At 47.0% G+C, this 25873-nt stretch overlaps 1 protein-coding gene across 7 annotated transcripts in view; it reads left to right on the top strand.

Annotated features, from left to right (window-relative positions):
• Nucleotides 1-25873, top strand: part of USP24 (ubiquitin specific peptidase 24) — a 225004-nt gene that overhangs the window by 135822 nt on the left and 63309 nt on the right. For 3 of the 7 annotated variants that reach the window (XM_073593887.1, XM_073593884.1, XM_073593891.1), the window contains exons 25-37: nt 7541-7651; nt 8729-8827; nt 11876-12046; nt 12131-12216; nt 12323-12434; nt 12517-12672; nt 12868-12965; nt 14852-14947; nt 16256-16484; nt 19972-20134; nt 20338-20493; nt 25194-25264; nt 25356-25516. In XM_073593887.1, the coding sequence (XP_073449988.1) occupies nt 7541-7651; nt 8729-8827; nt 11876-12046; nt 12131-12216; nt 12323-12434; nt 12517-12672; nt 12868-12965; nt 14852-14947; nt 16256-16484; nt 19972-20134; nt 20338-20493; nt 25194-25264; nt 25356-25516 (1709 nt within the window). The remainder of the gene's footprint in view (nt 1-7540; nt 7652-8728; nt 8828-11875; nt 12047-12130; nt 12217-12322; nt 12435-12516; nt 12673-12867; nt 12966-14851; nt 14948-16255; nt 16485-19971; nt 20135-20337; nt 20494-25193; nt 25265-25355; nt 25517-25873) is intronic. The other 4 variants (XM_073593890.1, XM_073593888.1, XM_073593889.1 and 1 more) reach the window with 3 other exon arrangements.

Below are 25873 nucleotides of genomic sequence, written 5' to 3'. Positions count from 1 at the left end.
CGTGCAAAGATGTCCTGTGCTGAAGCTCCAAAGGAATATTCTAAGATCCTATACTGGGGCAAGCCAGGCGACCAGATCCATTCAAAGTGTCTTTTCATGGCCGAATTGGATGGTACCCGGGCCTCGTGTCCGAAGAAACGAGGTTTTACCTGTAACGCTTCTCTTTTTAGAGAGCTGGATCAGAAAATGGCTTTAAACTTCCTCATTTCTGGCGAGGTGCTTTACAGGCCCAGAACTGAAGGATCCCCCTACTGATGGGGGCCCCAGTCTCTGACGGTTTTTCACAAACGGAGCCCACCGTGAGAGGCGAAGGCTGGGTCTGTGTAAACTGAACCCTGCGGCCTGGATAAGGTAAGAGGAGATTCCACAGAATTTTAATTCTAGTGGCTTTTCTCCTTTAAGGTGAATGCATGCTGTGCCTATTGTGACCACCGGGGGCGGCCAAGAGCACAAACCTTCTCATGTTTGATCTGTCTCAGCATCCGCTGCACTGGCTCTTCCTCCAGCTCCAAAGGTAGATGGTGGGGGGTTTTCTCTGCTGGGATGGTCCCCCCAGGCTAGGGAAAGGCTCAGGTATGCTGTAAGGCGGGTGAGACCGCACTGTCACAGCCGCTACCGCCGCCGCCACCGAAGCCGCATTGCGATGCAGGGCCCATCACTGCCGGCCTCCTCCTTATTCCCCCAACCCCAGCCTCCCTTCAGGATTGTCAGAAAGGGTCGGCTCGCGCGGGAAGCGCTCGTTTTTCAAAAACGAGGGGGGGGGGGAGGGGGGGGAGGGGCGTCAGCACAGCGTCAGCGTGCCCAGACGCCCACAGTGCCAGAAAGCATGGCTATTTAAAGCACACTGTACAGGTGCTCTGAGCTTTGGAGAGACACAGAGCTGACAGTCACATGTAAGGTGGGACACAGGCATTCCCCTAGGCTGCATTCACTAAAGAACACCGGATTGGGCATTTGGTAGCAAGGCTTTTAGCCAGACTACATCGCTCAGCAGTCAGTGTTCGTTTTTGATACCTCACACCTTGTTGCTTTGCACTATGGGTAGAAGAGGTTCAAGCACCCCAAGAACCAGAGGCACTAGGGGGTCTCGTTCAGGTTCTGAGGACCCCCTGTCTGCTACACCATCCCCTCCTGAGGGACCAGGGGCAGCTGGACAGGGAGAGCCATTGGGGTTAGGGGCTACATCTGCTGCCGGCACTTCAGCCCCTGTGTATATTACACAAGAAGTTTTTTCCTCAACCATTTCTGGATTAGAGAAAAAACTAATGGCCGCGATTACATCTTCACTCAGTGAAAGAAAACGCACAAGGCCTTCCTCTGCTCCCCAAGACCCTCAGTCAGAGGAGCTCTGGGATAAAGGAGATGAATCCCTTTCAGAGGATCAGGATGGGACAGATGATTCCTCTTCGGAGGATTCAGGTGGAGAGCGACCCTCTGCGACTTCCCAAGAGGAGAAAGTCTTAGTGCAGATCCTCACTGGTTTGGTCCGCTCCACATTTAAGTTGTCCCTACCTGAAACTACTACAGAAACCTCTTCTGCTTTGGGGTCACTGAAACCTTTCCAAGCAGCACATGCTTTTCCTGTTCATAATTTACTTGAAAAGCTGCTTTATTCTGAGTGGGATCACCCAGATAAGCGATTTCTTCCGCCGAGAAAGTTTTCTACACTTTATCCTATGGAAGAAAAGTTTATTAAGAGGTGGGGAATACCGGCCATTGATGCGGCCATTTCCTCTGTAAATAGTAATCTGACTTGTCCTGTAGACAACGCTCAGATGCTCAAATATCCTGTGGATAAAAAGATGGTCTTCTTATTGAAAGATATGTTCTCTTTAGCAGGATCAGTGGCCCAACCTGCAGTAGCAGCGATTGGAGTCTGTCAATACTTAAGAGACCATGTTAAGCAGGTCATCAAAGTATTACCTGAACAGCAGGCCCAGGGGTTTGCTAACCTTCCTGCGGCTTTATGTTATGCTGTTGACGCCATTAGAGATTCTATCGTGCAAACCTCTCGCCTCTTGCTTGGGTTGGTGCATATACGTAGAATCTTATGGTTGAAAAACTGGTCAGCCGAAGCACCATGTAAGAAGCTTCTAGCTGGGTTTCCCTTCCGTGGTGAAAGGTTGTTTGGAGAGGACTTGGATAATTATATCAAGACGATCTCCTGTGGGAAAAGCACTCTCTTACCTGATAAGAAGAAGAGTAAGCGTCCCTCTTTTAAACGGACTCTTTCCCCAGCGCCAGGGGCATCAGCCTCCAGGCAGTCACGACGGTCTCCTCCGTCTGGGGCAAGAAACAAGAGTCAACCCCAGGGACACAAGAAATCCTGGGGGAAAAGGTCTTCTAAGCAAGACACTAAGACCTCTTCATGAAGGGGCGCCCCGCTCGCTCGAGTGGGGGGAAAGACTGCTGCAGCTCTCAGGGCCCTGGCAGAAGGACTTCCAGGACAGATGGGTGATCTCCACGGTAACCTTAGGGTACAGACTGGAGTTCCAAGAATGTCCCTCTCCTCGTTTCCTCGGGTCAGGTGTTCCCAGAAAGCCAGAAGAGAAGCAGTCGCTCCTTCTAGCGATAAAGCGACTTTTGTCGCAAGAGGTCATTGTGGTGGTTCCCACAAAGGATCAAGGATTGAGACTCTGTTCCAATCTTTCTATGGTCCGAAAACCAAATGGGGACGACAGACCCATTTTGGATTTGAGAGATCTGAAACGATTCCCAAGGATGCAGTCCTTTCGTTTGGAATCAATTCAGACAGTAATCTCCGTCCTGCAGGGAGGAGAATTTCTGATATCAATAGGCATCAGAGATGCAGGCCTATATGTGCCCAGTTTTCCTGCTTAACTGAAGTGTCTGCAGGCAAAGATCACTGCTCTAAGGGAGCCGATTCTGACAGTCAGGGCCAAGAAGGGTCTTTCTGTCCGCCTTTATATGAGGCTGCAGGGGAAGATGGTGGCTTCATTCGAAGCAGTTCCCTATGCCCAGTTCCAAGCAGAACTGTTGTAACACAGTATTCTGTTGACCTGGAACAGGAAGGTGCAGGCATTAAACTTTCCAATGCACCTATCGCATGCCATGCGTTAGAGCCTCCGTTGACGGCTCATACCCGAAAACCTACAGAAGGGGAAATCCTTCTTACCGGTTGCCTGGGATCCTCTTGCAGGCAGGACGGATGCGTTGGTGATTCCGTGGCATCGGTTCTCACCGATTTATGCATTCCCTCCCATTCTGCTACTACCACGGCTCCTTCGCAGACTCAGGCAACAAGGGAAGTCGGCACTTCTGGTGGCCCCCGTTTGGTCCAGAAGAACCTGATAAGCAGAAATAGCAGGGATGATGGTGGGTTCCCGGTGGACCCTACCGATACACCCAGACCTGTTAGCTCAAGGTCCGGTGTTCCAGCATGCCTTACAATGCTAGATTTGACGGGTGGGCTATTGAATCCCACGTTCTGAAAAATCTTGGGCTTTCAGGTCCTGTCATATCTACCTTGATCAATGCAAGGAAGCCAACTTCCAGAATGATTTATCATAGAGTCTGGAAAGCTTATGTATCCTGGTGTGAATCCAGGGGTTGGCATCCCAGGAAATATGTCATAGGTAGAATTCTGAATTTTCTACAGTTAGGATTAGAGATGAAGCTGGCCTTGAGTACCATCAAGGGCCAGGTGTCGGCCTTATCAGTGTTGTTTCAACGGCCGCTTGCTTCGCATTCTCTGATCCGAAACTTTATACAGGGGGTGATGCGTCTTAATCCTCCGGTTAAGGCGCCCCTAAACCCCTGGGACTTGAACTTGGTTCTATCGGTGTTACAAAAACAACCTTTTGAACCAATACGTCAGATTCCTTTGGTCTTACTGACGAGGAAACTAATTTTCCTGGTAGCTATCTCTTCTGCTAGAAGAGTATCAGAAATAGCAGCTCTTTCCTGTAAAGAGCCTTACTTGATTATACACAAGGATAGAGTGGTACTACACCCTCATCCTAGTTTTTTACCGAAGGTGGTTTCAGATTTTCATCTAAACCAAGACATTGTGCTACCTTCCTTTTTTCCAGAACCTTGTTCTTCAGAAGAAAGGTCATTACATTCTTTGGATGTAGTAAGAGCAGTCAAGACCTATCTGGAGGCAACTGCTCAGATTCGCAAGACGGATGTCTTGTTCGTGCTGCCGGAGGGTCCCAATAGAGGACAGGCAGCGTCAAAAGCGACCATTTCTAAATGGATTCGACAGTTGATTATTCAAGCTTACGGTTTGAAACGGAAGGTTCCCCCGTTTCAGATCAAGGCACATTCCACAAGGGCTATTGGTGCTTCTTGGGCAGTGCATCACCGGGCCTCTATGGCTCAGATCTGCAAGGCCGCAACCTGGTCTTCAGTTCATACATTCACCAGATTCTATCAGGTGGATGTGAGAAGGCATGAGGATATCGCCTTTGGGCGTAGTGTGCTGCAGACAGCGGCGGTACAAGGTCCTCAGGTCTGATAGCACCCTACTTGGTTGTGAATCCCCCCCCTCAGTTGGCATTGCTTTGGGACATCCCATCAGTAATTACTGTGGCTCTGTGTCCCGTGATGTCCGAGAAAAGAAAATAGGATTTTTTATTACAGCTTACCTGTAAAATCCTTTTCTTTCGACGGACATCACGGGACACAGAGGTCCCGCCCCTCTTCTAATACACCTATACTGCTTTGCTACAAAACTGAGGTATCCCTGGAAGGGAAGGGGTTATATAGGGGGTTGAACTTCCTGATTAGGGTGTGACCAGTGTCCAATACCTAGTGATACCCTATAACCCATCAGTAATTACTGTGGCTTTGTGTCCCGTGATGTCCGTCGAAAGAAAAGGATTTTACAGGTAAGCTGTAATAAAAAATCCTATTTTCTTTTGGTGGTATTCGATCACCTCTGCGGTTTTTATTTTTTGCGCTATAAACAAAAAAAGAGCGACAATTTTGAAAAAAAAAAAAAAAAAAAAAGCAATTTTTTTTTACTTTTTGCTATAAAAAAACCTCCCCAAAAAAATATATGTAAAAAAAAATGTTTTTCCTCAGTTTAGGCCGATACGTATTCTTCTACATATTTTTGGTAAAAAAAATCGCAATAAGCGTATATTGATTGGTTTGCGCAAAAGTTATAGTCTACAAAATAGGGGATAGACTAAAGGCATTTTTATTATTAAAATTTTTTTTTTATTAGTAACGGCGGCGATCTGCGATTTTTGTCCTGACTGCGAGATTTTGGTGGACACATCGGACACTTTTGACACTATTTTGGGACCATTGTCGTTTATGCAGTGATCAGTGCTATAAAAATGCATTGATTACTGTGTAAATGACACTGGCAGGGAAGGGGTTAAACACTAGGGGGCGATCAAGGGGTTAAATTTGTCCTAGGGAGTGATTCTAACTGTGGGGGGGGGGGGGGGGTTGGGCTCACTACAACATGACAGAGATCACTGCTCTCAAAAACAGGGAGCAGTAGATCCCTGTCATGTCACTAGACAGAAGAGGGAAATGCCTTGTTTTACATAAGCATCTCCCCATTTTTCCGCTCCGTGTCACAATCGCGGGCCCCCGGCGGACATCGAAACCACGGGACCCGCGGGCGCGCGCCCCAAAATGCCGCATCTTAAAGGGGACGTACAGGTACCCCCATTTGCGCAGCAGTGCCATTGTACCGACGTACATCCTCGTGCGCTGGTCGGCAAGTGGTTAACAGCATTGCAGAGGAGAATGTTGTTCAAGGTACGTTCAATCTTGGAGAACTCCTCCCACCCACTCCACAATATGCCGGTCAGTTTGCAGGGTACCTCCAGTGGCAGATTTTTACACCCGCTATATACACCACAGGAAATCATTTGTACCTGTGGCTATCAAATTCTATAATTCTTCTAGGTGAGGGCTGGAGGTGAAGATTTAATCTGGTTTATGATCAGGATTTTTTTATGTATTGTTTTTTTATAGTATGTTGGTATTATGTTCATTATTATTTTGGGGAATGTTAGAGAAAGTTGTGTATTATTCGCATTCTGGTAGTTTTGATTTTCTGTTTTTAATCTTTATTTATTCTATGTTGTATTTTAATAGTATGGATGTTTTATTCGCGTGTCATTTTAATTCATTTTTACTACAGTAATTGCTGTTATTGGTGATTGTATTGTGTCATTGTGCTTTGTTCTGTCCATAATTGTGTACTTGTGTTGTCTTTGTTGAATGCAACTATCGCAATAATTTTCCCTTTTGGGATTATCAAAGTATTCTGAATCTGAAAATTAGCGGATTTAGCACCTTCTCATTAAATCCATTATGTCCAATCTCTGTCCAAATCCTGCCGACTCAACCTCCGCAACATATGCAAAATATGCCCCTTCTTAAAGTGGAACTTTAGTCAGAAAATTCAGTCCTGCTAGATCACTTCAGGTCGGTCCCTTTTGCAGGTATAGATATGCAAAACATTAAAAATAAGTGCCTATGCTGTGTTAAAAATTCAGTAATACACTGTCTCCCCCTGCTCTGCACATGCTCAGTTGCTTTCTATTTTTAGACACTGTGCCAAATTTGTAGAGGTCGATCGGCTGACAGCCTTAAAGCCGGAATTAAACCCTCCTATCCTTTACAAGCCAAGGAAGCTGCTTCGGTTTGATCTGCAACTGCCATGGTGCTGCCCATGTGATCAGTTATGACTCCAGCCATTTGATGGATTGACAGTTTGGTTTAGGAAACAAGTAAATGTGACAGTTGGCAATCTCAGCATTCCAGGAATGTAACAGTTTTTTTTTTTAAATTGTTACATCGATGGGTTTAGTTCTGCTTTATGATTTACTGCTGCTCAGGGGCTCTGGACTTCAGCAAAATGGCCGCCTCCAGCCAAAAGAAACCGAAGCCATGCTGGAGGCAATTTACAGAACACGCTAATTTTGGTGGCATCATTAACGTGGAAAGAACATATTTTTTTTTGTCAAGTTGTTATAGGTAACGTTCCACTTTAATGACATCACAAAGCTTATAAAGCAGGGGTCTCAAATTGGTGGCCCTCCAGCTATTGCGAAACTACAAGTCCCATGAGGCATTGCAAGGCTGACCGTTACAAGCATGACTCCCACAGGCAGAGGCATGATGGGACTTGTAGTTTCGCAACAGCTGGAGGGATGCCAGTTTGAGACCCCTGCTCTAGAGGTCATCTCTGACCTCGACTGTTACAACTCCCTTTTCATTGGCTTACCTTTATATAGGTTATCCCCCCCCCCAATCTCTCTCCACTGGCCTCTCACTCATTCAGCGAACAACATTTGAATCACTAACAACAACTTACAAAGCCATCCAAAACTCGGCCCCCATCTACAGCACCAACCTCTCAACATAGCAACCAAACCATCCTCTCCGCTCCTCCCAAGGCCTTCTGCTCTCTAGCTTCCTCGCCGCTACCTTCCACGCTCCCCTCCAAGACTTCACCAGAGCCTCTCCCATCCTCTGGAACTTTTAAGATTTTGAAGTTAAATAAATGTGAGGAAAAAGAAAATGATATTTCTTTGCTGTCCTGCAGGATCTCTACTCTGTTCCACGAACAATTCTACCTCACGGTGCCTCTTTTCATGGACATCTGTTAACTCTGAACCTTAATTATGAGTCAACCAAAGATACTTTCACCATAGAGGTACGTTTACATCTTTGTCTTAAAATGTTCATCTCTGCAACACATGCACATTTTTTTTATCAGTCTATAGGGATTGTAAAGTCTCAGGGCTTTTCACTAAGGTGTAAAACCTTTTTGTTCTGCAGCTGCCCCCCCCTCTTTTTTTTTTTTTTTTCTTACCTGAACCCGATCGTTCCAGCGACGTGCACGATCCCAGCGGCTCCAGCCGCTGTCTACGGTTTTTATTGGATAGCTTGATAGCAGCAGGAGCCATTGGCAGCTTGTGGGTGGTTTTTAGTTTTGGGGGGGGGGGTGACAAACAAACCCCCGTGGCACCTCAAAACCCCCCCCCTGCCGTCTACCGGTTCCGCCGGCACTTACTCCATCGGCGGGCACATCGGGCAGGGGATCAGGCTGCTGCGGGCATCTGACAGAGTCTCCTGTGTCCTCTTCTCTTCTGAGATTATGGCGACTTCCACCGTGTGTCTCCTCCCCTCCTCCTAGGCGTCCAATGGGATCTCCTGACCTTTCAGTCAATGAGGAGACGGGTATGAGACCTGTGCTTCCTGATTGGCAATTCAGTATTAGAAAAGCGAATATTCATTTGCTTTCCTAACACACCTGGGTGGGCTCCGAGCCCACCCTATTTTGAAGCCTATTAGAGCCTATGTCTCTAATCAGGTGCTTAAAAAAACCACCCCTGCCACTGTAATTCATGCGCCCGTCGTCCGAAAAGGGGCCAAACGCATGAATAGGGGGTGGCCGTGGCAGCCGTGGATAGATTCCTGAATGTATCCATTAACCATATAGGGGGTGGCGTGGATAGAGGGGGCGGCGCCCGTGCGCCCTTAATGGACGGGGCTGCCCCTGCTCCTGTCAATCAAATCCAGTGACGCAGGGGCGGTGCTTTTTTCTCACATGCATTTCCTATTAACTTTTTAAAATGTATATGCGTTTTCTTTGGGCGCTGCTTAAGCTGGTAAGGACCTATGTTCTCTGAACTTTTTTGCCTTCTTTTGAATGGTCTATCACAAATGTTATGGCTGAATTGCATTTCACAATATCTCATTTCACCTGTCCTGTTGTTTCTGTTTGCAGGCCCACAGCAATGAGACGGTGGGGAGCATCCGCTGGAAGATCTCCAGACATCTCAACTGTCCTGTAGAAAGCTTGCAGATCTTTGCCAATGAGAGCTTGGTGAGAAAATGACTACACTTATGAATGTCGGAGAAGACCACTTGAGATGTTGGTGGTTTTGTTTCCATGTGGCGGGCCGATGTCGCCAATGATGTATTCTGTTGCTAAGATAGAACTGGACTGAAATTTGTCTTTCAAAGCAAACATGTAACACTTACCTCTCCTGCTAGCCGTACTGCTGATCATTGCCTAATTTCAGAGAAAATTTTCATTGAGGACTCTTCTGATTCTGGAACCTTTGGAAATGTTGAGTTCCTGGTCTTCTGCTGCGCTCTGTGGTTCCTCCCACTGGCTCCAATGTTATTACTGTATCCTATATTGACATAGGGATTGGCCATGGGATGGAACCATAGCATGCAGAGAATGACACCGGCATGTGACATTCCCACAAGTGTTAAATGCCAGTGTCTTATGAAGACTGCAGTGCTGGAATGACGGTAGGTCGGAGGTACAGACAGCTAGAGAGGCAAGTATGCTACCTCTACTATTGCAGAAAGTGCTATTAAGTGGTTCTGAAGGCAGAAGGTTGTTTTTTACCTTAACCACTTCCCGCCCAATGTGTGTCATATGACGTCCTAGACTTTGAGTTGGGGGTCTCTGAATGATCGGTGCAGCTACAGGCATCAGCCAGATATCATCTTTTCATCTAGCGATTCCCTGCACCGTAAGAACAATCATAGTGGCATTTCAGCCGCTTGATCGCTCTTACAGGAAGCCCCTCCCGCCGCCCTCCGGTACTTCCGGAGCCGGTGGATTCCTTCTCCGGCTCGCCGATCGCACGGGCGAACCGGAGAAGGAATTCACCGGCGCCGGAAGTTGAGCATAGAGATTTCCAAGGGACAGATGATCCCCGGCAATCTCTGTACCTTCGGGGGGGGCAGCGCGACGTTATGACGTCACGTCCAGCCTGGCGGAAGTAAACATAGCCGGGAACTCGGCTGGAAAGGCCAAGATCATTTATTTTTTTTCTTTTGATCTCGGCCTTTCCTGCCTGGAGAAGCGATGTGGGTTCTAATAGTCAATGGGCATCGCCGGCCGTGTCACAAACAGCTGATGTGATGTCAACACTGCGCATGCGCAGATAATTTTCATGGGTTGAGGAAAATTTTTAGAACCGAGCGCTGACCGAGTGAAGTGCCAGCTGCCTCGTGACGTCCCCAGGAGCACTGTGTCCAGCCCTGCCCCAGATACTGACACAGCCCTAGCCTGTGCTGCTTAGCTTTAGGGAAGTGGAGGGGGAGATAGAGCTGCGCTGGCACTGCTAGGGGAGGGACCTAGGTCTGTATTTGGACAGGGGGGCAGGCGTCGGCTGTGCATAGCACTGTATGGGAAGCCGCGTCAATCACAGCCTGTGAGGAAAGAGCGGGGGAGGGGTCAGAGTCGAATGGACGCACACAGCGCGGCTTGGGATTGAGCCCAGATGACTGCCTAATAGCAAATCGCTTGGTATAGGGGCACTCCAGAAGGGGGCAGAATCCAGGAGGGGACCCAAGAGGAGGAGCATCAGGCTGCTCTGTTGCACAGAGCAGGCAAGTATAACATTGGTCATTTTAAAAAGATCCACTTTAGGATATATTATCTTAGTTACAGATGATTTGTTTAAAAAAAAAAAAAAAAAAGAGCCCATTCAGCATCATTCCAGTCTCCTCCAGCCTTGCGGCTTCACTGCCCGTTTCACACTTGCCAAGTTGAATAGTCAAGGTGATAGTATCACCCCTCATCTTTGGAACCCTTCTTGTCTTTTATCATGGTCAAAACAAAAACCCATCAACTTGCCTATTCTGGCCTAGGCGAGAAATGTGGAAGTGCCGCCCTGCAGCACAAATTAAAGTGATTTTAAAGCCTCAAGTTTTGTTTTTTTGTTTTTACCTTTAGTGCATTCTCTGCATTAAAGTGGTGTTCCCGCAAATTTATTTATTTTTCAGTCAGCAGCTACAAACACTGTAGCTGCTGACTTTTAATAAACTTACGAGTGGAACTCTGCTTTGACTAAAGATGCCTTTTCCACCACCACGGAGTCCCGCCCGCTTTCGTGGCGTGGCACAGATGATCAAAATCAGACGTCAGCGTGATGGCATCTATGTGATGAGACTTATTATTCCAAGTTTTAGCTGTAGTATATACAGGACTTGTATGTAAGCAACATGACCTTACCTGTCCAGGGAGCCCACGATGTCGGCCCCCCGAGGCTGATCCGTCCATCATATTGGGTGCAGGCGCCGCCATTCTAACTAAGGGAAACCGGCAGATTGGTAACCACCGATCTAGGTAACTGGGTTCAAGATTCCCGTCCTCCGCTAGGTGAATGACTGTGAGAGCTCCAGCTATGAGTAAGCGCTCAATGGGAGCGTGAAACGCGTTAGCGGTTATGCTGCATCATTCCAACAGAGCAATGTACGGATTTTAAACCGTGTCATTTTTTCAATAAAGAAGATTTTACTTTTATTATCCCAATCCGGAGTGCGGCTGTCCAGATTTTTCATTGCACCTAAGGAAAACCGGCAGTGGAGCCTCTAGCGGCTTCACTGCCCATTTCCTGCTGCGCACGCGTGAGTCGCGCGGCTCTTTGTGAATGACCAACTGTCTTCTGGGACACACACAGGTCCCAGAAGACAGCGGCGGGGCTCGCCACACAAAAAGGATATGACCTCCTGCTCCGCGGACCAGACGGATCGGAAGTACAGCCTGTACTTCATAAAGAGGTATGTTAGGAAAAAAAAATAATAATAATATTCAAAAATGAGGGGTGGAGAGTAGGTGGAACTTCTCTTTAAGGTAAAAAAAACTTTCTGTGATTGGGATCCTCCCCCTTTTTATTCTTGCGCCTCTCTTCCCCCTCACTGGATAGCAGCGGGAACCTGTTGCTGTCAATCAAATCCTATGTAAATTAAAAAAAATATATATATATATATATATATATATATATATATAACATTTGATTTACATATATATTTTTCTTTTTCTAAGGGAGGGGGAGGAGGCAGGCCAACATGACCTGACCTATAAGGTGAGGGTCTGCTTTAATATAGTGCTTTTTTATTTTTCCAGCTGACAGTCAATAAAGATCAGAAGCTGCTCCATCAGGTGGGATTTTCCGATGACCAGGCCCTCACTGTAAAGACTCTGGGCAGTGGAACTCCATCGAGTAGCTCCGCAGAGACTTCAGCCAGCTCCAGTAGCAGCAGTGCCAGCTTCAGCTCCTCCTACGCCATGGACCAGGTGAGGAGAACCCCAAGTACCCCCTGAATTTCTTAGTATTTAAATGAGAGTTTCCATCTTATCGGCCTCTGCTTTCATCTGCAGGAGAAGTCTCTGCCAGGAGTGGTGATGGCATTAGTATGTAATGTGTTTGATATGCTGTACCAGCTGGCCAACCTAGAGGAGCCCAGGTACCGAGAAATAATAGTCGTTTTGTCCTTATTTGTGCTGTGGCCATGAATTGGCACTCAGCTTTTATCATTGGTTTACCTGCATAATATGTAATAATATCTACAGCTTGGTTTCGCCCCGTAGAATTACGGTGAGGGTTCGGAAACTTCTGCTCTTGATCCCAACAGATCCTGCTGTGCAGGAAGCGCTCGATCAGCTGGACTCCCTGGGAAGAAAGGTAAGCAAGCTTTTTGCTGGTGTTGTTCCTTCCCCGCCCTGCATTCTATTCTTTCAGTGAACAATGTGTTTATTCCACTCAGAAGACGCTGCTTTCCGACTCGCAATCTTCAAAGTCCCCCTCCCTGTCCTCCAAGCAGCACCACCAGCAGCAGCTCAGTGCCAGCTCCATCCTGGAGAGCCTCTTCCGATCTTCTGCCCCCGGCATGTCTACCTTCCGCGTGCTCTACAACTTGGAGGTAATCGCGCCACCAAGTCAACCCAGACATTGTGCTTCTGCATGCCTGCTAATAAAGTCAGTTGCACCTCCTACATTGTGGAAGAGTCTTTCTTACCACATACACAATGTATCAGAAAAAAATGTCTGCTGAGCTGAAGATTTTTCTGCCACATGTGCAATTATTATGATTATTAGGTTTCTGCTTCTTGTACAGGTTCTCAGCTCCAAACTGATGCCAACTGCAGATGATGAGATGGCGAGAAACTGTGCCAAGTCATTCTGCGAAAACTTCTTAAAAGCTGGAGGATTGAGGTAAGCCTTTTTTTTTTTTTTTTTTTGTATTTTTTTCTCATATGCACCATTGCCTGTCTCTTATACTATACCAACACCCCCACCCCCCACCAGAACACAGTGCGGGAAAGGTGTGTGTTTCCTGTGCCGCAGTCAAAACGCACTGCCTTTGCATTCTGCTGCGGGGGGGCAATATGTTGTTAATGGCACACCAAGCGCAGATCGCAAATGCACTGCATTTGCTGGCACCAGATCACATGGTACTGCAGTACCCTGTCATTTGGCGCAGTGCAACCATTACCATGGTTGCGGATCCCAACCATGGCAATACCTGTATGGAAGTTGCACGTGCTCCCTGTGCCTGCGTTGATTTCCTTTGGGAACTCCTGTTTCCTCCCACACTCCAAAGACATGCTGGGAGGTTAATTGGCTCCTGTCTAAATTGGAAAGTGAGTTAGGGTTCTTTATTTTATAAAAATATTATAATTTTTTATTAAGAGAAAAAAATGATAATATTTTTGATACAAAACAGAGCCTCTTGGGCATACCCAGGCTCAATATATTTTCCCATTTTATTTGAATTCTCTTCTTTATTAAAGAGGAAGTAAATCCTGGTGGGTTTTACTTCCTCTTTATTTCCCTGCAAAGGTAAAGCATAATGGGCTACTATGCATAAATAATAGACCATTATGTGTCACTTACCTGAAACCAAAGCCTGCGATGTCACCGCTGTCCCCACTAGCATCGAGCGTCTATCTTCAAACCCTCTTCCTTCCGGGGCTGCAAACTCCGGCTCTGTGACTGGCTGGAGTCGCCGCCTGTCACGATGTGCCCTTTCTAAAGTGCGCCGGTGCTCAGCTTTTTTCGAAATATCTCCTAAACCGTGGAGGATTCGGAGATATTTCAAGCACCTACAGGTAAGCCTTAATATAGGCTTACCTGTAGGTAAACGTGGTTGTACAGGGTGTGAATGAATACAAAGCTTTCTCTGATTGGCTGAGTCAGAGTGGCGGGGGCTGATGATGTCACAATTTCTGATTCAGCCAATCAGAAGAAGCCTTGTATTCATTGCGTTCTCTGAATGGCTGAGCACCGATCAGATAAGACTCTACTGTGTTCCGGGTATGAGAGGGGAAGTCTCAGCTGCAACCCGGAACACAGCTGTATGCTGTAGGTGGCCTCAGCTACATACAGTTTATACCATACATCCAGTGGCCTCACATGTTGGTGAGGGACATAGTATGTTTGGGCCAGCTTGTAACTATGTAAATGTATGAAAAGCCGGAGTTCAGCTTTTTCCAACAAAAGGAAATCCTTTTATATTTTTCATACCAGGAATCCTTAAGACCCCTTTCACACTGGGGTGAACCGTGCGCCACCAGTTCTAGCGGCGCTTTACCGCTGTTTAAGTTGCACTTTTCGGCCGCAAGGGGGGTGATTTTAACCCCAAAGAAGGTGTTAAATATGTTAATGTTGCGGCGCTTTGGAAGCGCTGCCCATTCATTGCAGTGGGCAGGGGCGTTTTGGGAGCGCTGTGTACAGTGTTTCCAAACTGCCCCAAAAAAAGAGGACCTTTCCTGAACGTCCCGCAAGCGCACCGCCTGGGTGTGAAAGCACTCAGGCTTCCTCACTCTGGCGGCATGGGAGGCAGTTTTCAGGCGCTTTACATTCATTATTTCTAACGCTAAAACGCCTGAAAACTGCCTCAGTGTGAAAGGGGTCTTGCCAATCTGTTAGACTTTAATGCAGTTTATCTAACAAAAATTAAGCGTGCTCTTCTTTAGGGAGTCGATAAATAAGAAAAAAAACTATATTTTGGAAGTTCTCTCTTTGAACGTATAAAAACTGCGTCGTTTGATTCTACCATTTTCATAAGTAACCTGATTTATTTATTTATTCTTTGACAGTTTGGTGGTTAATGTCATGCAGAGGGACTCCATTCCAACAGAGGTGGATTATGAGACCAGACAAGGTGTCTATTCTATTTGTCTGCAGCTGGCCAGGTGTGTATCATTTTAAAGTGACCCTGTCATTAAAATAAAGCCAGCTAATATAGACCTATGCCAAACGCTCCTGTTTCCCGTAGAGGTTCGCAGGGGAAACGGACACGTTGCGGAAGTGCTGATCCACTCGGTCCTACTAGACCAGGGGTCACCAAACTATGGCCCTCTAATTGTTCAGGAACTACAATTCCCATCATGCCTAGCCATGTCTTTGAATGTCGGAGCTTTGCAATTCCTCATGGGAAGTGTAGTTCCGCAACAGCTGGAGGGCCGTAGTTTGAAGATCCCTGCACTAGACTCTTGCTGGTTCCTGCTGATCCTGCCATCACATATGTGTCCTTTAATGATATAAAGGTTGACTAGAAGCAAAGAGTTAAGGTGATCCAGTCCAAGAGAAGCGTCTGTTTCCCTGCAGACATTGTAGGAGGATTTATTTATTTATTTATTTTTGAATGGAGCGATGTTTGGAGACCTAAAAAGGTCACTATTTACTATTTACATTATTTTTTTATCAGCTATGTCTATCAGGCGTCTTTTATTTTATTGACAAATCCTCCATTTTTTTTTCCTTTTTTAATATTTTAAAGTAATTACTAAACCCAGGAGCCTGCATTCACTAGATCTGGTCTCCCATGGAAATGCAATTATTTTAGTAAATATAACCTGCTAAATACCTTTTCTCATCAGCAGTATATAGCAGTCTTGTCACGTCTATCAGTGTCTGGTTAAAGCTTGTAGGAGGAGTTTTCATTCTCCTCTGACCTATGAGGCTGCATGACCCCTGACCCTCTGTCTGGACAGTGCTGATTGGCCCTGTGCTGATCACATGCACCCTCCCAAGAAAAAGAAAAAAAAAATCTCTAGCAATACACACCTAACTGAGCATGTGCAGAGTGCTCCCAATGCTCTGTTATATCAGGAGAAGTTTTAGGGACAGTGGAAGGAGGGGAGGATCAGAGAAGACAGGATCAAACAGCCTTTTATTAACCCCTTAGATTTCCCCAGTAAGTATAACAAACATGCTTTACTGCATATACAGACTGATTTTACTAGTTTATTAACACTTTAAGGGGGCTCAGTCCTAGAGAAGTGTCTGTTTCCCTGCAGACATCGGAGGAGGATTTTTTTTTTTATTGAATGGAGCGATGTTTGGTGACGTGGTCAACAGAAAGGGTCACCATTTACAATCTTCTCTTTAATAGCTACATCAGACATGTTTTATTTTATTGACAGGTCCTCTTTAAGAGTTGATAATTGTTCAGTCGTGTTCGTGGTACTGTATTCTGATAGGAGTCTCCATTTCTACAGATTTTTACTGGTTGGGCAGACGATGCCAGCTACTTTGGATGAAGATTTGGCCAAAGACGGCGTTGAGGGGTTGTCATCGAGGCCTTTCAGAAATGTTAGCCGCCAGTCTAGCCGTCAGATGTCTCTCTGCGGCACTCCAGAGAAGTCGTCCTATCGGCAGCTGTCTGTGTCTGACCGATCTTCTATCAGGGTGGAGGAGATCATTCCCGCTGCTCGGGTTGCCATTCAGGTGATGCCCAATATCATGGGGTAATTTTTATGGTCTAGGTCAGAGGTCTTGAAATAAAATTTACAGAGGTTCAGTTGGTAAGCTTTTAGTCCCGTACCCCCCCCCCCCTTTACTTCACAGTCCCCCCTGTACATCACTGTTCTCAAGCAGTCCTACGTTGTCAGTTCCCCTTTATGTCGCACTGCCCCATTACACATCACTGTGCCCTGTGCAGACATAGCCCCCCTTTCCCCCCTTACATCACAGTCCCCCTTTCATTTGCATCCTTCCCCTGCATAGTCCTACCAGGGCAGAGGCACTTATTACCTGGGTGTTCTCACCTGGGTCACCCGCCCGACTGCTGCAATCTTAAGTGGTTAATTACCCCCTCTGTGTCACACTCGGCTAATAATTGTCACTGCCGCGGTTCAGACAGGATTGTCAATCGGTCCGGATCCGGACCGTGGTCCACCATTTAGTGATCCCTGGTCTAGGTCAGTGGTTCTCAACCCTGTCCTCAAGTACCCCCAACAGGCCATGTTTGCGGGTTTTCCTTTTATCCTGCACAGGTGCTTTAAACCAGAATCAATGGCTTGGTGTTTTGGACAGCTATTTTATCTAAGAGAAATTCCCAAAACATGGCCTGTTGGGGGTACTTGAGGACAGGGTTGAGGTCATTGTTCTCTCCTGGTAGCACTTGGCTTTATTGTAGATGGTACATCTTTTTGTAATCTGTAGTAATTAGCTGCACATTCCTGTACATGTTAGAATTTAATCTTGAACTATGGCCTCCCATTAAATAAATATGTTGCAACACTTTTTATTGCAAGTACATCTGCCTTACAGCTTTCTCCTATTTGCCCTACAACGTCTCATACCTGTTGATCCTGCCAGTGAAATCATCTCTAGCAGCAGCCTTTCTCAACCTTCTTTCCCTCAAAGGAAACCTTCAAAAAAATGAAGTTTTTGGAACTCCTGCTAGGATTGGTTTATTGGGGTTTGAGGAAAATGTCCCTTCCATTAGTGGCCAGTGGGAGCAGTGCCCCCCTACAGTGGTGGTCAGAATGCTACCCCTACAGTCAATGTCATTGGCTTGGCTAGGCTAATGGGCTTTGGACTTGGAAATTTGCAGACTCCAACCAATAAGTCAGTTGGCCACAACTGAAGGAACCCCTAGCAACCTCTGGAGGAACCCATGTTAAAGGTTTTCATACACAGCATTACACCTTCATTTCTGGAGGCAGGTTGTTCTGATATTTCAAGAACCTATTTAGATCTTCAAGTCCAGAAATTAGATTTTTTTTATCCTGGTTACGTGGTTTGTTTTTGGGGGTTTTATTTGAGTGAGATGTGCAAAGAAAAATCACACAAACACTTGTAGATATAACATTTAATTAACAAATTACAGATAACAAATTTAATAATTTTAGAAAATATAACAAGAATACTTAAAGCGGACTTCCAGCCTTAAGCGCTCCTCGTCCCCTTACATGCCATGTTTGGCATGTCATTTTTTTTGGGGGGGGGGTTACCTAGTTTTGACAGGCACCCAGCTCCCACTTCCTGCTCTTGTTGCCCCAGCGGCGACTCCTCTTCCCCTCCCTCTCTGCAATCTTCTGGGACACGTCACGGGTCTCAGGAAATTGCCTGGCCACGCACAGTGCGCACTCGGCTGTGAAGCCGCAAGCTGTCTCAGTTGGGTGCCCACACTTGCAATGGCGGGGGGAGAGGAGCGAGGCTTCGGGCAGCTAAATTGCTGGACCGTGGAACAGGTAAGTGTCTGTTTTATTAAAAGTCAGCAGCTACACTTTTTGTAGCTGCTGACTTTTAATAAACTTACAAACGAGTGGAACCCTGCTTTGACTAAAGATGCATTTTCCACCACCACGGAGTCCTGCCCGCTTTCGTGGCGTTGCACAGATGATCTAAATCAGACGTAAGCATGATGGCATCTATGTGATGAGACTTATTATTCCAAGTTTTGGCTGTAGTATATACAGGACTTGTATGTAAGCAACATGACCTTTTTAAGGACTTGGTCAGTTTGTATTGACATTCCTTTGGTCAGGATATTGTGAGCCAATTTTAATAAGGAAATATGACTTTTCCCCATTAGAGATGAATCAATTTTTGAGATAACCTTTATTCAGAAAAACAGTCTCTGTTTAAGCACCCCAGAAAAGGGGACTCACCATGCTCAAACCAGATGGATCCAAATTCAGTGTGCAGATGACGGTCCTTCAGCTGAGCCTCCTGTAAATCTTCAAAATAAATTGCCTGCAAAAGCTGACACACGTCCACAGGCTTGTACAATCCTCTTTATTCATTCACAGATAAAAGTGTGTCACAGTGCTGACACATTTCAGCTGTATAAGGGGTGGGCAGGAGGGGCGGCTTCCCTGGGCACTGGGGTATCATATGAGTTGGGGCATCACAAGGAGATGATTGGGGAGGGGGGGCTTTGTGTTGGGAGGGGTGGCAGGGGATAAGAGTTGTTTTAGGTGGGGATATTAGGGGTGTGTGCTAGGAATGGTAGGAGGGGGGGATTTGTGTTAGAAGATGGTAGAGGGGGAGGGGATTTGTGCTTGGAGGCACACTCCTGAGCCCTGCGCCCTGTGCACAGCACACTCCTGAGCCATGCCCCCTGTGCACAGCACACTCCTGAGCCCTGCTCCTTGTGCACAGCACACTCCTGAGCCCTGCTCCCTGTGCACAGCACACTCCTGAGCCCTGCTCCCTGTGCACAGCACACTCCTGAGCCCTGCTCCCTGTGCACAGCACACTCCTGAGCCCTGCTCCCTGTGCACAGCACACTCCTGAGCCCTGCTCCCTGTGCACAGCACACTCCTGAGCCCTGCTCCCTGTGCACAGCACACTCCTGAGCCCTGCTCCCTGTGCACAGCACACTCCTGAGCCCTGCTCCCTGTGCACAGCACACTCCTGAGCCCTGCTCCCTGTGCACAGCACACTCCTGAGCCCTGCTCCCTGTGCACAGCACACTCCTGAGCCCTGCCCCCTGTGCACAGCACACTCCTGAGCCCTGTGCACAGCACATTTCCGAGCCCTGCACCCTGTTCACAGCACATTTCCGAGCCCTGCACCCTGTTCACAGCACACTCCCGAGCCCTGCACCCTGTGCACGGCACGCTCCCGAGCCCTGCGCACGGCAGGCTCCTGCGCCCTGCACTTTGTACGTAATGCAGCCCAGATACAACCAGCTTCTTTTAGGGCAACTATACTGCTGGTTCGGCCTGTGATAAAATTGAGTTTGACACCCCTGGTTTAACCAGGTATTCTGTATTACATTGAAACTTTTATTTGGAACATATGATTTCTCTGTTTCATGACGTGGTCACCTAATTTTGCAGGAAATAGTCTGACACTGCATTGTCATGAAGGGAGAAGGAACATTGACCAAAGTTTGGGAAATACTCATCTAGCTGTTTTATAGCATCCTCCTGTAATATAATAATGTGCCTGCTGTTGTCTTTCCCTCCTGTCTTTCCAGACAATGGAAGTCAATGATTTCACCTGTACTGTGGCCTGTTTCATGAGGCTGTCATGGGCAGCGGCAGCTGGCCGCCTGGACCTCGTCGGCAGCAACCAACCAATTAAAGAAAGCAACAATAGCTTGTTCCCTGCTGGACTCCGGGGCAGACTGAGCAGCTCAGGTGTGAGACCGCTGTTTCACGATAACAAAGATTTCCATGTTATAACACTATGATGTGCTGATTGTTACTTGCATATGAGCGACGTTTACAAGTATTGGCGGTTACTTTTTGCTTCGTTTTTTTTTTTCGTCCTATTGAGCTTGGTTCTCTGTAGCTGTATAATTGTGCTAGAAGTCAGCAGCAGCGACTTGTTCTCTTTGCAGGAAGTAATTGTAGTTCCGGAAGTGAAGGTGAGCCCACGTCCTTACACGCCTGGATCTGCGTCCGTCAGCAGTCAGTCTCCACCAAAGATGCCATTATTGCTGGAGAAGCCTTGTCCCTCCTGGTGACCTGTCTGCAGCTGCGCAGCCAGCAGCTAGGTATGTATTGGCGGCTCCCGCATAACAGATTGTCAGATAACACCTTTTATTTGTTTTATGTTTATGTTCGGTATTGGGGTTCAGCACTCTGGCCTTACTGCATTGGGGCTCTTGGAATTGATTCCCACCTACACTGCTTAAAAGTTTAATGTTTTTACCTGCGGGGATCTCCAGGTGAATAACCAAGTCAGGTGATCCGTCAGTGTTAACCTCTTTAGTGCCAGCACCATTTACCGTATATACTCGAGTATAAGTTTTTCAGCACATTTTTTAGGCTGAACCCCCCACCACCCACCCACCCTCGGCTTATACTCAAGTGAATGTCCCACTTAAGAAGAAAATGGAGCAGAAAAAGGGGCGGGGCCGTGCCACACATGTATCCACCCGGCGTCCCTGTCAGTTTCCCCTCCCTCCCATGCTGTGTGTCAGAGATCTGAATCGCCGTGCAGCCGCTGTAACGATGTCCCGCCTCGTAGACCGCCTCTTGTGATAGACGGCACACTGATCCAATGCTAGGAATCACTGTGCCCTCTATCATAAGAGGCGGTCTACGAGGCGGGACATCGTTACCGCGCTGCACTGCCATTCAGATCCAGCTCTGACACGCAGCGTGACATCTCATTACCAGGCACTGGTAGGCTGCGTGTCATGGGCACTGGTAGGCTGCGTGTCATGGGCACTGGTAGGCTGCGTGTCATGGGCACTGGTAGGCTGCGTGTCATGGGCACTGGTAGGCTGCGTGTCATGGGCACTGGTAGGCTGCGTGTCATGGGCACTGGTAGGCTGCGTGTCATGGGCACTGGTAGGCTGCGTGTCATGGGCACTGGTAGGCTGCATGTCATGGACTCTGGCAGGCTGTACATGATGGGCTCTGGCAGGCTGTACATGATGGGCACTGGCAGGCTGCATTTCATGGGCACTGATTATTATTATTTTATTTATCTATTTTTATTTTTTAAATTTACCAGTAGCTGCTGCATTTCCCACCCTAGGCTTATACTCGAGTCCATTCGTTTTTTTTCCAGTTTTTTGTGGTAAAATTAGGTCCCTCGGCTTATATTCGGGTCAGCCTATACTCGAACATATACGGTATATTTGATTCTGGTATCGAGGGCTTTTAAATACACTCCTGGCTGCTACGGCAGTGTGTACTTTCATCAAGCCAGCTGCCATCTGCTTTCAGGGGGAATTCATTCCAGTGGCTATGAAGCCACCAGTCACTTCCACAACCCACGTAACATGCTGCCCGCAGGTCTGCTCTGTGGTCCCACCTCTGGGCCCTGAGGGGGTGTCATTGGGTGGAGCTCAGCCAACATCCGTTAGCTGATCCTCCCTCCGGTGAATGAACCAGAATGAAGCACTTCCTGGTTCAGAGCTGTCATTCTCTTGGCTCAGGAAAACAGCTAATGGAGCTTGATTTTTGCTTCATTAGCTACAGGGGAGATAAATTAGAGCTCTAATAGTTGGGGTGCCCGAGTATAAAAACTAATTGCGCTACACATTTTAGATATTGCCACATACACCGGTGTGAGAGTAGTAATTCTTACCTAACTATGCATTAAGTCTAAACTGTTGACCTGTAGGGGCTTTTAACCACTTCTGGACCAAGCCTCTTTTTGAGATCTGTTTTTTTTTTTTTTTTTGCAAGAAAATTACTTGGCGCCCCCAAACATTACATATTTTTTTCAGACACCCTAAAGAATAAAATGGCGGTTGTTGCAATACTTTGTCACACTGTATTTGCGCAGCTGTCTTACAAGCGCAATTTATTTGGAACAAATGCACTTTTTTTAATTAAAAAAATAAGACAACTGTTAAGTTAGCCCAATTTTTGTCTATATTGTGAAAGATAATGTTACGACGAGTAAATTGATACCCAACGTGTCATGCTTCAAAATTGCACACGCCCGTGGAATGGCGACAAACTTTGGCACTTAAAAATCCCCATTGGCGACGTTTAAAAATTTCTACAGGTTACCTGTTTACAGTCACAGAGTTGCTAGAATTATTGCTCTCGCTCTAACGATTGCGGTTATACCTCACATGTGTGGTTTCAACACCATTTTCATATGCGGGCGCGACTTACGTATGAGTTTGCTTCTGCGCGCGAGCTCGGCGGGACGCTTTACATTTTTCTTTTTTTTTTTTTTTTTTTTTTTTTTTTTTTCTTATTTATTTATTTATTTTTTTACACTGTCCATTTAACAAAATAATAATTTTGCGTCACTTTTATTCCTTCTACAAAAAAAAGCATGAGAGGGCCTCTTTAATGCGAGTTCTGGGGTAAAAAATACTCACGTTTACACTTGCATGCAATAAAAAAAAGTTGTTTTTTTTTTTTCAATAATTTTTTTTTCCCCTTTAAGACCATTGGGCCCAGTGACGTTTGACGTCGCTTCCGCCATCCAATGGTATGGAGCCGAGTGGGGGCCATCTTTCACTCACTCTGCATCCAGCCTCTCAGGGGAGCAGATCAGATCGTCTCCACCACGACCAAGGGCTTCGGTAAGCGGCGGAGACGACTGGAGCGCGGCGGGAGGAGGAGGCACCTCTCCTGCCGCCGATAAAAGTGATCTTGCGCTGAATCCGGGGTATCTGCTGCCATAATTCCGGTATTCTATGTCAAAGTAGCGACGTATAACGGCGGTCAGTCGGTAAGTGGTTAAAGTTATTTTAAAGTCTGTTTAAAAATAAAAAAAAAAACATGTTATACTTACCTGCTCTGTGCAGTGGTTTTGTACAGAGCAGTTTTTTTCTTCTCGGATCCCTTGCCGGCGCTCCAGGCCCCTCCCTCCCTGCTGAGTGCCCCCCACAGCAAGCAGCTTGCTATAGGGGCCCCCGAGCTGCTGCTCTGTGTGTCCATTCAAACACTGAGCCGCGGCTCGGCCCCATCCCCTCTCTCTCCTCATTGGCTCACTGGCTTTGGTCCTGCTGCTGTGTCTCAACCAATCAGGAGGGAGAGTCCTGGACAACCGAGGTTCTCGTTAAACATTGCTGGATAGAGATGGGGACTTGGGTAAGTATTGGGGGGTTGAGGGGGGCCACTGCACAAAGAAGATTTTTTATCTTAAAGCGGAGTTCCACACAAAAATGGAACTTCCGCTTTTCGGAACCCCCCCCCCTCAGGTGTCACATTTGGCACCTTTCAGGGGGGAGGGGGGTGCAGATACCTGTCTAAGACAGGTATTTGCACCCACTTCCAGGCATAGACTCCCATGGGAGTCTACGCCTCTTCCCGTCCCCCCGTGCTGTCTGCTGAGACACACACGGGTCCCAGAGACAGCAGGGACCAATCACATTGCGCAGCACGACTCGCGCATGTGCAATAGGGCGCTGGGAAGTGAAGCCGCAAGGCTTTATTTACTGATTCCCTTACCGAAGATAGCGTGCATTAAAGGGGTTGTAAAGGTTCGTGTTTTTTCACCTTCATGCATAGGATGAAACACCTGTCAGTGACAGGCCCCTCAGCCCCCCCCATTTTACTTACCTGAGCCCTGGAACTTAACCCAGTGGGGACGCGCTGTCTCTCGGGTTCTCGGCTCTTGATTGGATAGATTGATAGCAGCGCAGCTATTGGCTCCCATTGCTGTCAATCAAATCCAATGACGAGAGCGCCGGGGGGCGGGGCTGAGTCCTGCATTCGGCCTCTATGGACGTCGAATGCTGGACTCGGGAGCGCACCCGCAAGGTAACCCCCTCGGGAGAGCGCTTCTCCTAGGGGGTTATCTGATGTGGGGAGGAGCCGCCGGGGGACCCCAGAAGAGCAGCTTCGGGGCCACTCTGTGCAAAACGAGCTGCACAGTGGAGGTAAGTATGATATGTTTGTTGTTTTTTTTTTTTTAAACGAACCTTTAGTGTCACTTTAAATGGAAAAAAAAAAACACTTTAAAGCATGGGAAATTTGGGGAATTTGCGGAAATAAATGGGAAATTTTGGGTGCCAAACATTGCCACCATTTTGCTGAGTATCTATTTACTCAACACAACCTCTTTTTTTGTATTTCACCTAAAAACTTGATAGTTACATTTGTGTGTACTAAAATTAAGTAAGTTTTTTTTATACCAAAAATATGGGTTCATGTGACAAAATTGCAACTACCTCCATTTTATTCTTCAGGGTCTAAATTTTTAGAATAAGATGTAAAAAGTGGGCTGCGGTGTTACCTAATACGGAGAGTGATATCTGCTGTCCATTTTAAATTGGCCTCCTGTTCCTTTGTTGCTGGAAATGTAAGGCTAGTTTAGCTTTGTTGTGAGCCAGAGGCGGTAAGCCTGTTCTCCCCAAGGAAGATGGACACTAAGCAGAAAGCCAGAGGATATTTGCGCTTCCCCTTGTGGGCAATAGCGCTCTGCATAGGAAGGGAGGGGGGGATCTGCTTTATCTTAAGAGACTGTCCCCGGGGGGGGGAGCAAAACTGCTGCAGGCATAAAGTGCAGGCACCCAGAGGTTGCACATGCAGACTCCAGCATCTTCCTACCCTTTCTCACACCTACATTTTTGAAACTTCATGTAAGCATTGAAGCTTGCTGGTCCCTTCCTACCCTCCTGAGTGTTCCTATTGCCCCCTCCCAGCGGGGAGAAGGGTACAAGTGAACATATTCCAAGCATACATTAATCACTTCAGCTTTCTCGAGAATCTGCAAGTATTTATTGGAATTTAAAGCAGGTTTCTTGCATTTAATCTGATTATTTCTTTGCAGGTTCTTTCTATAATTTGCCTTCTGTTGCTGATTTCGTAATCGATATTCTCCTGGGCTCCCCCAGTGCAGAGGTGAGCTGCAATGAGTGTGATGATTTTTCTTTTGGCTCAGAGTTTCTCTGTGCACGCAGCATTCATTATTTACGTGCCTCTGTTTCTATAGATCCGCCGTGTTGCCTGCGACCAACTGTACACACTGAGCCAGACAGACACATCCGCCTACCCTGATGTACAGAAGCCCAACCTCTTCCTGCTGGGGGTCGTCTTGTCTGCACAGCTGCCACTGTGGTCACCGACCAGCATCATGAGAGGCATCAACCAGAGGTAGGACTTGGGTGTTCTCCGCAGCATTAAAGCCCACTTACTAAGCATGTTACTAAGCCCAGGACCCTGCATTTACTATATCTGGTCTCCCACAGTACACACAACATGGAAATGCATTTATTTTAGTAAATATATAAACTGCTAAATATCTTTTCTTAGCAGTATATAGTAGTCTTGTGACATATATCAGTGTCTGGCCGAGCACTGGTTAAAGCTTGTAGGAGGAGTTTACATTCTTCTCTGACTGTCCTATGAGGCTTCAGGACCCCTGACCCTCTGTCTGGACAGTGCTGATTGCCCTGTGATGATCACATGCACAGTAACACTTTACAGACAAGTAACAGGCGCAAAACCCAA

This window comes from Aquarana catesbeiana, linkage group LG07 (assembly GCF_042186555.1).
Source record: "Aquarana catesbeiana isolate 2022-GZ linkage group LG07, ASM4218655v1, whole genome shotgun sequence".
Lineage (NCBI taxonomy): Eukaryota > Metazoa > Chordata > Amphibia > Anura > Ranidae > Aquarana > Aquarana catesbeiana.
Note: the sequence above shows the minus strand (reverse complement) of the source record. Positions and strands in the feature narration are given on the sequence as shown.